Source organism: Neoarius graeffei, chromosome 16, assembly GCF_027579695.1.
Source record: "Neoarius graeffei isolate fNeoGra1 chromosome 16, fNeoGra1.pri, whole genome shotgun sequence".
Taxonomy (NCBI): Eukaryota; Metazoa; Chordata; class Actinopteri; order Siluriformes; family Ariidae; genus Neoarius; species Neoarius graeffei.
Genome location: NC_083584.1, coordinates 7,622,923 through 7,636,179, shown reverse-complemented (window position 1 = coordinate 7,636,179; position 13,257 = coordinate 7,622,923). Strand labels below are relative to the sequence as shown.

The 13,257-nt window shown below is 39.3% G+C and overlaps 1 protein-coding gene across 4 annotated transcripts in view; it reads left to right on the top strand.

The window, feature by feature from the left end:
• The first annotated feature begins 879 nt into the window (after positions 1–879).
• Positions 880–13,257, top strand: part of LOC132900382 (NLR family CARD domain-containing protein 3-like) — a 106,677-nt gene continuing 94,299 nt past the window's right edge. For 2 of the 4 annotated variants that reach the window (XM_060942445.1, XM_060942443.1), the window contains exons 1-7: positions 880–942; positions 6,081–6,192; positions 6,433–6,549; positions 6,800–6,916; positions 7,172–7,288; positions 7,531–7,647; positions 7,892–8,008. In XM_060942445.1, coding sequence (XP_060798428.1) covers positions 6,443–6,549; positions 6,800–6,916; positions 7,172–7,288; positions 7,531–7,647; positions 7,892–8,008 — 575 coding nt within the window. In that variant the 5' untranslated portion in view covers positions 880–942; positions 6,081–6,192; positions 6,433–6,442. Of the gene's footprint in view, positions 943–6,077; positions 6,193–6,432; positions 6,550–6,799; positions 6,917–7,171; positions 7,289–7,530; positions 7,648–7,891; positions 8,009–12,499; positions 12,815–13,257 lie in introns of those variants that run through there. The other 2 variants (XM_060942444.1, XM_060942446.1) reach the window with 2 other exon arrangements.

Sequence of the window (13,257 nt, the reverse complement as noted above, 5' to 3'; positions counted from 1 at the left end):
CAACTGCCTCTGCATAGCTGTCATCAATGACAATGGCTGGAGGGGAGTCAGCACCCTGCGCAAGAATGGTAGTCTTCTTGATGCTAATTATTAGCCCAAACTCTTTACAGGCGTAGGAGAAGCGATCCACCAATCGTTGGAGGCCAGCCTCCATAATGCTAGGCCATAATGCTAGGATTACAATGGGTAGATGAAAACAACCAAAACAATACAGTACACTGATAACATAGTTTATCAGCACTCATGAGCATCAGGTCAGGGAAATCATGCAGGCAAGATATCATAAATAAAATAAATATCATATACAGAATACACAGAATGAGCTTAAGTGTATGTTTCATTTGGGTTCCTGCTCATGTAGGGGTAGAAGGAAATGAGGATGTAGACATATTGGCAAAACAATCAGTGAAATCACAAACAATTCATCTGCAAATTCCATTATGTAAAGCTGAGGCAAAAACCATCATGAGTCCAACAGAAGACGTATGGCAGGAAAACTGGGACACCAGTGATACAGGAAGGCATCTCTACAATATACAAAAGCATGTGGGTGTTGGAAGAAAGGTGGGGAGAAACAGAAGAGAAGAAACCATCATCCATCTAAGAATAGGCCATACAGCACTCAACAAGACACTTCATATAATAGGAAAACATCCGAGTGGGTTCTGCAGACATTGCAATCAGCCAGAACATCTTGGGTAAGGCATTAGGACACATATATGGATAACTAATAACATTTTTAAAGGAAACAGGTGCAATAGAAAAAAATTAGTTTTTTTTGTTTTTCTCCTGCCAATCTTCTGTTCCACACTCCAATCCAGTAGGTGGCGGTAAGGCACCTTTAAGCTGGCATGCCAACCGCCATGCAACCCAAAAGAAGTGAAAGTGAAAGTGTTTATTTTCCTCGACGTCATTCGGAAGAGGGATATCTGTTTGCAAACGGTAAGAAATATTTCTCTCTCTTAAAAGCCTTTGTAGGCGAGAAGAATGGGTTTAATTTGTTTATCCTGCGTTTATTGATTGATTGATTGATTACTTTATTCTGAACAATAAAGAAGAAAGATATAAAAATAAAAATTTTAAATAAAAAAAATACAATAATCAAAACATCATCATAAACAAACAGAATAGCGTAGCCACCAGGCAATAACATAATGTTCAGAAAGGATTAGGAAGAAGTAATAACTTATCCAATCCTAACCCTCTATACCACCGCTAATCAAATGTCACTTTCCACCATAATAAACTATATATACAAAAGAAAACAAAAGCAATAAACAAAAAAGAAAACATACCAACATATCAAAACATACCGACATGGTATAATATCGACCAAATCAAATCATATATACAGATACTTATGTTATGCATATAGACACACATACAATACATATATACAGTACATACATATACACATACCTATAACTATACACTAAATACAAGAAGACCAGTCACAGACTTACTCTCAATTTCATCATCACCTATATAGTCTGCCTGTCCTCATTCTCATATATTTTTATTAACATGTTTTTATATAATTTTTTAAACAGTTTTATGTTGGTGCTATTTTTGAGTTCATTATCCAGACCATTCCACAATTTCACCCCACAGACTGTTATGCACATACTTTTCATAGTTGTTCTAACATTTACTCTCTTAAAATTCATTTCCCCTCTCAGGTTATACCCACCCTGCCTTTCCATAAACATATTTTGTACCTCACCCGGAAGAAGGTTATGTCTTGCTTTATACATAATTTGTGCAGTCTTGTGTTTAACCAGATCAGTGAATTTCAGAGTGTGTGCTTTTACGAATAATGCGTTTGTATGCTCAAGATATCCCGTATTATTGACAATTCTTATTGCTCTTTTTTGTAATGTGCATAACGGCTGCAGGTTAGATTTGTAGGTATTACCCCATATCTCCACACAGTCGCTCAAATATGGAAGTATGAGTGCATTATACAGAGTATGTAGTGATTTATAGTCCAGAATGTGTCTTGATTTCCCCAAAATTGCAGTAATCTTTGCTATTTTTGCTTTAACATGATTAATATGCGGTTTCCAGCAGACTTTATGATCAACAATCACACCCAGAAATTTTATTTCATACACTCTTTCTATGGTTATGTTGTCAATTTTCAATTCAACTTGAGGGTTTGACTTATATTTTCCAAATAACATAATCTTTGTTTTACTCAAATTCAATGACAATTTGTTTACGTTAAACCACCTTTTTAATTTATTCATTTCGGTTGTGATTGTTTCCATAAGCTGCTGTGCATTGTCCCCGGCGCAAAAGATGTTTGTATCATCAGCAAATAATATGCATTTCATTATACTTGATACATTACATAAATCATTAATGTACAATATAAACAGTTTAGGACCTAAGACAGACCCTTGCGGTACTCCACATGTTATGGGCAAATACTCAGATGTGTGATCTCCAATTTTTACAAATTGTTGCCTGTTACTTAAGTAGCTCCTCACCCAGTCCAAACCAACCCCTCTGATACCATACCTCTCTAATTTTTTGAATAGAATGTCATGATTTATTGTATCAAATGCTTTCTTTAGATCTATGAAAATTCCCATAACATGTTTTTTATTGTCTATACCATTTGTGATTTTCTCGATAAGTTCCATTAATGCCAGGGTTGTTGATCTGTCTTTCCGGAATCCGTATTGACTGTCAGCTAAAAGTTTATATTTTTCAATGAAATTGTCTAGTTTTGCTGTGAACAGTTTTTCGAGGATCTTGGAGAACTGAGAGAGTAAAGAAACTGGCCTGTAATTTGTGTAATGGTGTCTATCTCCACATTTATATAAAGGTATAACTTTAGCTATTTTCATGTTGTTTGGAAATTTACCAGATTGAAAAGACATGTTACATATGTGAGTAAATGGTTCTGCAATTTCTTCAATAACTTTTTTTATTAAACTCATATCAATATCATTCCAGTCAGTGGAGGTTTTACTTTCACTTCTCCTTACAATGTCTATGACCTCTTTTATGCCAACTGCACCAAGGAATATAGATTTAGGATTTCTCTCCCATCGAGCAGCCTCCGCCCCTCCAGGTGTGTCTGTATCTTGAATCTTTTCTGCCAAATCTGATCCCACATTTACAAAGAATCTATTAAAACCATTTACCACTTCCTCCATATTATTTATTGATCTGTCATTCTCAATATAATGATCAGGGTAGCTTGTGTTTTTGTTTTTAGCTCTATTCCTAATAATACTATTCAGTACATTCCATAGCCCCTTCATATTATTTTTATTACTATCTAATAATTTATTATAATATTCCTTCTTACATGTCCTCATAATGCTGGTTAATTTATTCTTGTATTTTTTATATTTAATTTCTGCCTCCAAAGTTCTTTTTTTTATGAATTGTCTATACAGCGTGTTCTTTTTTTTACAGGCATTTTTTAATCCTTTGGTGATCCATGGACCATTTGCTTGTTTTTGTCCATCATTGTATTTCCTTACAGGACAGGTTTTATCATATAGTGTTTTAAAGATATTTAGGAATCCACTGTATGCTTTGTCAATATCTTCTTCCTCATATACGACTCTCCAGTTCTGTTTAAGTAATTCACTCTTAAGTATCCTTATGTTTTCTTCGGTTCTTATCCGTTTGTATTTCAGCTGATTCATATCCTTAGGTTTCCAGTAATTACAGTGATAGACAATAAATACAGGCAAATGGTCACTGATGTCGTTATATAAAAGCCCACTTTCTGTATTATTTTCCATACTGTTTGTAAATATATTATCTATTAATGTGACACAATGAGAAGTAATTCTACTAGGTTTGGTGATTTTGGGGTATAAACCCATACTGTACATTGTATTTATGAAATCTTCTGTCATTTTATGCTTTTTTGGATTTAACAGATCAATATTATAATCCCCACAGATAAACACAGTCTTCTGCACTGAGTTAGAAAACACGTTTTCCATCCAGTTTTCAAATATCTCGATACTTGATGCTGGAGTTCTGTACAAACAGCTCACAATTATATTTTTTACTTTTTCCATACAAATTTCCACTGTGATACATTCCACCAGATTATCAACAGCTGCTGTCATACTCTCCACCACCTTATACTTCAGTCCTTTGTCCACATATATTGCCACACCTCCTCCTCTCTTTTTCACTCTGCTTATATGATTTAGATCATAACCCTCCATCTCAAAGTCCACACCTCTGTCAGTGCTGATCCATGTCTCTGAAATTGCTATGATGTTGAATGGGTTCTTAAACTGTTTCAAATATTCTTTAATACTGTGGAAGTTGGCATATAGGCTTCTGCTATTGAAGTGGATGATTGATATGTTATGCTTTGATTGGAAAGTTGCGTTGTAGTGCTCATCTGTGTAATAACTGCAGCTGTTTTCTATATCATTGAGTAAATTGTTATCCGGATCAATATGTTCTATGTCCTGTATTTTATGTTCTGTATATACAAAGTTTTCTAGTCCTAATGTGTGTTTATTATCAGGAGTTGTCATGGCTGTAGTTTAAGGATACCTTGTTGTACGTTTCGTTAATATTTGCTCAGCTCCTCCAGCTCCCGGATGACTAGTACTTTGGCTTGTTCTGGTGTTCCATTTAACTTGATGTATATTTTGCAGTTTGAAGTCCATGTTGATTGTATTTTCTTCTGTTTTCTGAGTAAATGGGCCATTCTGGCAATGTCCGCATTTTTCTTTGTCAGGTGCTCATTGATGTAAACGTCTGATCCCTTCAGCCGTCTTCCCTGTTTCAGCAGTTCGTTTTTGTGTTTTCTGTTTGCAAACCGAACTATTATTGCCGGTTTTGTCTTCTCGTTTCTCCTTGGGAGCGGGTGACAGGCCTCGATGTTCTCCCTGTCTAACTCAACTCCCTTTGAGCGGAGAAACGCCGCCACCTGTTGCTCCACCGATGCCGCGTCCTCCTCGCTCGGCTCCTCCCCGTTCCGCATCGCCACTGCCCGTGCATATGAACGAGGTTTCACTTCCAAGCCGGTGATTATGATGTCGTTCATTCTGGTATATTGCTCCAGATCGGCCACCCGGTTCTCCAGCAAGTTAATCCGCTGGTCCTTCTCAGTGATTTTTAGCCTCAAGGCTTTAACTTCCTCCACCAAAGTCATGATGGTTTTCTGCTGTTGTCTAACAGCAGAAACCTCCTCCGTCAACATGTCGAGCGATCTTTTAATATCGTCGACCTCCTCAACCTGTGCTGTATTCTTTTTTGGTGGCATGTCGCGAAGCGCAGGAAGAACAAGCGGGGCGGCAGCAGCGCGACAGGAAAATCTGAGGCTTCAGCCGCGGCCTGGGCCCGCTCTCAGCCCGCTCTCGCTCTCAGCGTGTTCTCGTGCAGCCTCTCAGCCCGCTCTCGCTCTCAGCGTGTTCTCGCGCAGCCTCTCAGCCCGCTCTCGCTCTCAGCGTGTTCTCGTGCAGCCTCTCAGCCCGCTCTCGCTCTCAGCGTGTTCCCGCGCAGCCTCTCAGCCCGCTCTCGCTCTCAGCGTGTTCTCGTGCAGCCTCTCAGCCCGCTCTCGCTCTCAGCGTGTTCCCGCGCAGCCTCTCAGCCCGCTCTCGCTCTCAGCGTGTTCCCGCGCAGCCTCTCAGCCCGCTCTCGCTTTCAGCGTGTTCCCGCGCTGTTTACCGCAGTGTGTTTATAAAAACAACATGACAAAACTTCAGCTAGTTGTGGAGTTAAAGCGCCGTTAAATTTGATTTTTTTTTTATTGAATTTTGTAACCTGAATTTGATTGGTTGAACCTTGACCCTGTGTGGATCAATTTCAAAACCTAATCAGCTGATCTGCTGGTTACAATGATAATATAAATCCAACAAGCTGTCAAACCCTTGTTCTTGAGAAATCACACTAATGAGAATCTCTGAGAGATGCACAGACAACCTGAAAAAAGGTATGTCTCCCCATGGAGTAAAAAAAAAAAAAAATCCTCACCTTCAAAACATAGTTCAAACTTGTATCAAAATTAGGAAGAACTTTGTAAAAATTTAACAAAACACTGATCTTTACTGAATTAATGTTTCTGGTGTTCTGTGTGTAAGCAGTGTGCCCAAGATGAAGAGATAAGACTCACCAGGGCCCAGCTGTGTGTCTATGAAGAGTGATTACGCCACAATCACGAAATTTTAAAGATGGAGAATCCACAGCTGGATACAGGTATCTCCTTATATCTAATTCAGTGTGATGCACTGCAGCTTATTCCTGCAGAAATGCATAATAGCCACATATAATAATAATAATAATAATAATAATAATAATAATAATATAGGCGTAACTGTATGTGCCCCTGTTTATGATAATCTTAATATGAATCATTGGTGTGTCCTTATTAGTAAATATGTTTATTATGCTTTTGATTGCAGTATAACAAATTATAATATGTGTCTTACTGTTTAGTGAAACACAGATGAAGAGATCAGACTCACCAGGGCCCAGCTGTGTGTCCATGAAGAGTGACAACTCTATGGATATTCCAATAGCTTTTAAAGATGGAGAATCCACAGCTGGATACAGGTATCTCCTATATCTAATTCAGTGTGTTGCACTGCAGCTTATTCCTGCAGAAATGCATAATAGCCACATTAATAATAATAATAATAATAATAATAATAATAATAATAATAATATTATAGGCGTAACTGTATGTGCTCGTTTATGATAATCTTAATATGTATCATTGGTATGTCTTTATTAGTAAATATGTTTATTATGCTTTTGATTGCAGTATAACAAATTATAATACAGTATGTGTCTTACTGTCTAGTGAAACACAGATGAAGAGATCAGACTCACCAGGGCCCAGCTGTGTGTCCATGAAGAGTGACAACTCTATGGATATTCCAATAGCTTTTAAAGATGGAGAATCCACAGCTGGATACAGGTATCTCCTTATATCTAATTCAGTGTGTTGCACTGCAGCTTATTCCTGCAGAAATGCATAATAGCCACATTAATAGTAATAATAATAATAATAATAATAATAATAATAATAATAATAATAATATTATAGGCGTAACTGTATGTGCCCGTTTATGATAATCTTAATATGTATCATTGGTATGTCTTTATTAGTAAATATGTTTATTATGCTTTTGATTGCAGTATAACAAATTAGAATATGTGTCTTACTGTTTAGTGAAACACAGATGAAGAGATCAAACTCACCAGGGCCCAGCTGTGTGTCCATGAAGAGTGACAACTCTATGGATATTCCAATAGCTTTTAAAGATGGAGAATCCACAGCTGGATACAGGTATCTCCTATATCTAATTCAGTGTGTTGCACTGCAGCTTATTCCTGCAGAAATGCATAATAGCCACATAATAATAATAATAATAATAATAATAATAATAATATTATAGGCGTAACTGTATGTGCCCCTGTTTATGATAATCTTAATATGTATCATTGGTATGTCCTTATTAGTAAATATGTTTATTATGCTTTTGATTGCAGTATAACAAATTATAATACAGTATGTGTCTTACTGTCTAGTGAAACACAGATGAAGAGATCAGACTCATCAGGGCCCAGCTGTGTGTCCATGAAGAGTGACAACTCTATGGATATTCCAATAGCTTTTAAAGATGGAGAATCCACAGCTGGATACAGGTATCTCCTTATATCCAATTCAGTGTGTTGCACTGCAGCTTATTCCTGCAGAAATGCATAATAGCCACATTATAATAATAATAATAATAATAATAATAATAATAATAATAATATAGGCGTAACTGTATGTGCCCCTGTTTATGATAATCTTAATATGTATCATTGGTATGTCCTTATTAGTAAATATGTTTATTATGCTTTTGATTGCAGTATAACAAATTATAATGTGTGTCTTACTGTTTAGTGAAACACAGATGAAGAGATCAGACTCACCAGGGCCCAGCTGTGTGTCCATGAAGAGTGACAACTCTATGGATATTCCAATAGCTTTTAAAGATGGAGAATCCACAGCTGGATACAGGTATCTCCTTATATCTAATACAGTGTGTTGCACTGCAGCTTATTTCTGCAGAAATGCATAATAGTCACATGATGTTATTATATTTTATGGCTAAAATGTGTGTGTGTAAATGTTTGTGCTTATATTTGTAATAATCTTACCGTGTCTGAAATCACTCCCTATTCACTATATAGTGCATTATATAGTGAGTTCGCCATTTTGTAGTGCTGTCCGAATGTACTGTGAGAATTATTACACCCTTTATAGTGCAGTCAAAGTATCCCACAATGCACAGTGAAAAGCAGTGTACAACCAATGGTCACTAACCAAGCAATATATCCCATCATGCATTGCGGTCACGCTGAAAGAAATCAAATCAAAAGCCTCAAGTGTGATTTAATAAAAGGCAGCAACAAAGAAGAAAGTATTCAGCCTTGATTTAAAAGAACTGAAAGATACAGCAGACACAAAGTACTCTGTATTTATTAATGTGTGAAATATGCTCAATATAATATGAATTTACCACAAAAACACACGCATGTATTTATTATTTTGAAAACCCACCAGCTGACTGATCTGGTACGTTTTAATTGTGCGACTGTAATGACGTAAGTAACAGTGTGATGGAGTCATGTCCGAAAGTGTTTTTCATCTTACCAGTGAGCTCACTATGTAGTCCTCTATAGTAATTGTCTATATAGTGAGTTGGGAGTAGTGAATGAGTGAGTGGTTTCGGACACAGGGTTAGTATGAATAATTTGTGTCCTTATGAGTAAACATATTGGTGGAACACTGGTGCAGTGGTTAGCACCGTCACCTCACAGTGAGAAGGTTCCGTATGTGAACTTCATGGCCGATGAGGGGCCTTTCTCTGTGGAGTTTGCATGTTCTCCTCCAGGTGCTCTGGTTTCCCCGACTGTCCAAAGACATCTCTTGGCCTCTGTTAGTCAAGGTTGACCATGGAATGCATCTTTATTTCTGTCTGTTCTGTCGATTCTTGTCTGTATTTGTCATGTCTTGTCTGTTCCGTCTGTATGGGTAGAACAACGCTGCCTGTGACTGTAGAGATCAATGTGGGAGTAACAGTTTCTGTCGCAAAGGACACATCTGTGTGCGGTCACTGGTCTGTTAGTTATTCATTCCTTTCTACATGCCCTCTTATCAGCTGCTCCACTCAACAGTGGTCTCAAAGTTTAGGGGAATAAAAGGGTACGAGGCAGAGAATAGGAGGGTACAATTAAAAAGGCTGAAGCCCTTCACTGTGAACCACAGGTGAGAAAAATGGAAAACTGGGGTTATCTGAGACACAGTTTCATGGCATTTGGGGAGGAATTTCCAATTTATTGTAAACAGCAAAATAGTGTCTGAAGTGATGGTAATCGATCCAAAAATTTAATAGAACTGCCATATAGTAATGAATCAAAAAGAAGTTTGACAAAACTTTATATATTTTTGATGTTTACAAACTCAAGTAACAGTTAAGCTGCTAGTAACCAACTACACACACACACACTTTTATATATATATACACATACACGGGCGCAGATAGAGGGGGGGATTCGTCCCACCCAGATTTAAATTCACCTCGTTCGGTCTCCCCCACTTATAGGGAGGAAAAAACGTCTATGCTGTCTTTCTTTGCATAAGGTAAGTAGGGTGACCATTCGTCCGGATTTCGTCCGGACAGTCTGGTTTTAGAGCCGTCTGTCCGGACGTCTGTCACGCGTCCTCACTTTTTACATTTTGTCCTCATTTCGGACCCTCAGCCGCCACCGTTGCATCAATCGTCACAAATCCCCGCCCATTATTTACACTTGCTATTCTGCGATAACATACAGGCAAAGATAGCCTACAGGGATTTCTCGTATACAAACATTGGCGCTGCGCGCACAGCTGATGGAGCCTCTGCAGCCTCTGATTGGCTGGAAGCTGCTGTCACTCAAAAGCTGCGCTCACGCGATTCACTGATTTTTGCTCCTCCGAGCTGCGCGCGCAGTGCGAATGTTCGTACGGAAAAACCTATGAATGTTGGCACGCATGCTGTTGAACAATACTCATGCTGAAACGAAAGACATCCTTTAAAAATGCTTGGTGCTTAGAGCATCGTTTTGTCGGCAAGAGCCAAAAAGGAGAACACTTCGCCTTCTGCAAGCCCTGCCGCATTGACATTGATGTGGGGAGCAGAGGTAAAGGTGCGATAGACAGACATGCGGACACAGACTGCCACAGAGAGAATGCCAGCAGTGCTGGACAGTCATCTTTAGCATCATTTTTTGCCCCAGCTCTACCAACCCCAATCGATGACAAAACCACTGCTGCTGAGCTGACTAAATTGTTCCACACCATCACTTGTACAGGAGTTTAGACTGCTCTGCAAAAGTTGACAGGTAAGGTTATAGGCCAAATGTAAATGACATGGTTGACTATCAATTTTCATATTTTTCTTATTGATATTTTTTTGGATGAGCATAAATGAACACAACGATGTTTTGTTTTTAGTTTAGTTCCTGTGGATAAGCCAAGGCCAGTATAGTAGGCTAAATGACAGTAGGCCTACATGTTTCTTGACTCATTTTTCGATTTTTCATTTTTTTTCTTTTTGATGGTCATTTTCAAGTGAATAAATATGTTGGCCTATGGCATGGCAAAGACTGTTTTTTCAGTGCCTATAGATGGACACAACTCTTTACAGTGACTTTACAGTGATGTTTTGTTTCTTGTTGACATGGTCTTGACCATCATTTTCCACATTTCTCTTTTTGATAGGTGTTCCAAGTTAATAAATATATATTGACTTCTTACATTTTTTTAATAAGTTTTTCTTACACCCCCCCGTAACGCGACAGTGTCCTAACTTTAGGGCCTTTGTCCTCACTTTTGGACACAAGTGTCCTAACTTACAGACTCATGTCGGTGGTGACCCTAAAGGCAAACCTCACGGAAAAATCAAAAGACTAATTACCATTCGGTTTATTGAGGTGCACAGCAGTACATACATAGTTGCAACAACTCACATAAAACAAAACAAAGACTGATATTCGGTTGGTTGAGCTGCGCAGACTGCACAGGTTGCGAGCTTGAGCTTGGTTGCTATGGTTACCCACAACAAGTTTGACAGGCATATCGAGGACAGCTCCTAGTTCAGGACCCCAACACGGCATGATGAAGGGTGCCAAACCGAAAAGGCAGAAAACGATTGCATCGTTTTTTTTCAAAAAACAACGACTGTAAGTAAACTGTGCCTTACTTTATCATATCACCTTGCAATTTTTTGATAGTCTGTTCAAAGTAATGTCGTAGTGAAAGTAAAATCGTACGGAGTAGAGATGCCTTTCTGGTAGCCTCCTTCTTTCGGTGGCAGCCTGTAGATACAGTGCTCAGAAGGCAGTTTTAATGTTTAATCTGGCGTTCCCTGCCATAATTTCAGCGAGCATATTGTTTCATAAGGAAACTTTGCGAAGAGTTGTTGACTGACTGCCGCTCATGCAACACACAGGCATAGTTAGAAAGTCAGGATGCACTGGTTTACACTTTACACACACACACGTAGCCCAGCCTCTCGCTATGTTTAACAGTTGGAACTTAGCGGTTTTAAAACTAGTTTTGCAGTTTTGCAATTTCTGTGCGTGATGATAATGTGTAAACTTTGGATTTCCCTGAGGGCATCAGAGTATATTCCTTGCACAACACATGTTGGGGGTGGGGTTGGTTTGCTGGCAGCTTTGTCCCCCCCAGTTCAAAAAACGTATCTGCGCCCCTGCACACATATATACATACACTGTGTGTGTGTGTGTGTGTGTGTGTGTGTGTGTGTGTGTATAGACCCTTCCCACATGACGTCACGACAAACGCGGCTGCCATTTTGGACATGAACTACCAGTAGTCTACCACAGCCAACAACGAGGAACGACGGCGAAGCATCGAAAGGAATATAGCCATCAAAGAAAGTTTTTACTTTCAGCAAGACTTCCATCATGCCATTATATTGTTGTGCACCTGGATGTAGTAACCATCAACACACAAGGCAAGATTTATCATTTTATCGGATCCCGACAGATGCTGACAGACGGAGAAGATGGATGGTCTCTAAAATATTGGCAAAATGATGTTTATTGACATAGCAATCGTGTGTAACGGGAAGCATTTGCATGTCCGAAGTGTTGTGTTTACATCAAAGATAAAATAAACCGATATGACAATGACTGCTGCTGCCAGGTTGGGGACACAAACTAGTAGAAAGGAAGTGTGCCAACAGTGCCAACACACTTCCTTTCTACTAGTTTGTGTCCCCAGAATTTTCCCACGACTTCTATCCATGTTTCTGTAGTTGCTCCTTTTTCCCACGGTTGTTTTGCTACAATGTTTGTAGTGGGTGTGGCAGTAGGTTGAGAAAGTGTTTATCATTCGGTGCATCTTCAGATCATGCGAGTGCTAGTCTTCAGCGTTAGCCATGTCGAAAAGAAAACAAGGTACTCTTTCGAGTTTTGGATTTGTTAAGAAAAGTAAAAATTCCGAGGAGCAGCGAGACGGTTCTTCAGCAGATGACAGTGGACAACCGTCCGCAACCACCATCACTGCACCTGCTGGGAATGCCAGGCCCGCTGTCAGCATGCAGCAGGATGAGCAAAACCCGCAACAGACTGCGTGAGAAAAGCCTGTCATCACTACTTTTTGTGGATTTAAATGGGCCCCCACTGGAGCGATTTGACCCAGCACCCTTCATCACATCATGGATTAAATCAGGTCATCGCCTGTCCATGTCATGGGTTTCGGGACCAACAGCCAAGGAAGAAGAGCCCAGGCCTTTGTGGTCGATTCTGCTTTAAGGTAAGATGCATTTAATTATTCGTCTGCTGTGGGTTTGGAATCGGTAGCCTGACCGATTCGTTCATGTTTGTGGTGCCATTTGTTTGTTGACACGTGTTGAAATGGAAGATTGGTTGTTGACATGATTTCCAGTGATGCTTTGGTGCTGCTGTGGATCAAATGTGTTGAGTAGCCTGTTTTTTTTTTCTTTTTTTTTCTTGCGTGTGGTATCATTGTTGACGCGAGGTTGTTTTTTGAACATGCCAATGTGGACACGATTTCCCCTGATGAGTTATGACTTCAGACGCGATGCATGTGTGGAGGTGTGGAGTCCGCGTGATATGTGCGTAAGATAGGCTTCTCATGTGTTTGGAGATCCGCGCTCTGAGACAAGCGCAAGCACCCCCCCCCCCACGGGAAAAAAAGGGACCCCCCAAAAATATCGGCGTAGTTCGAACACTGGG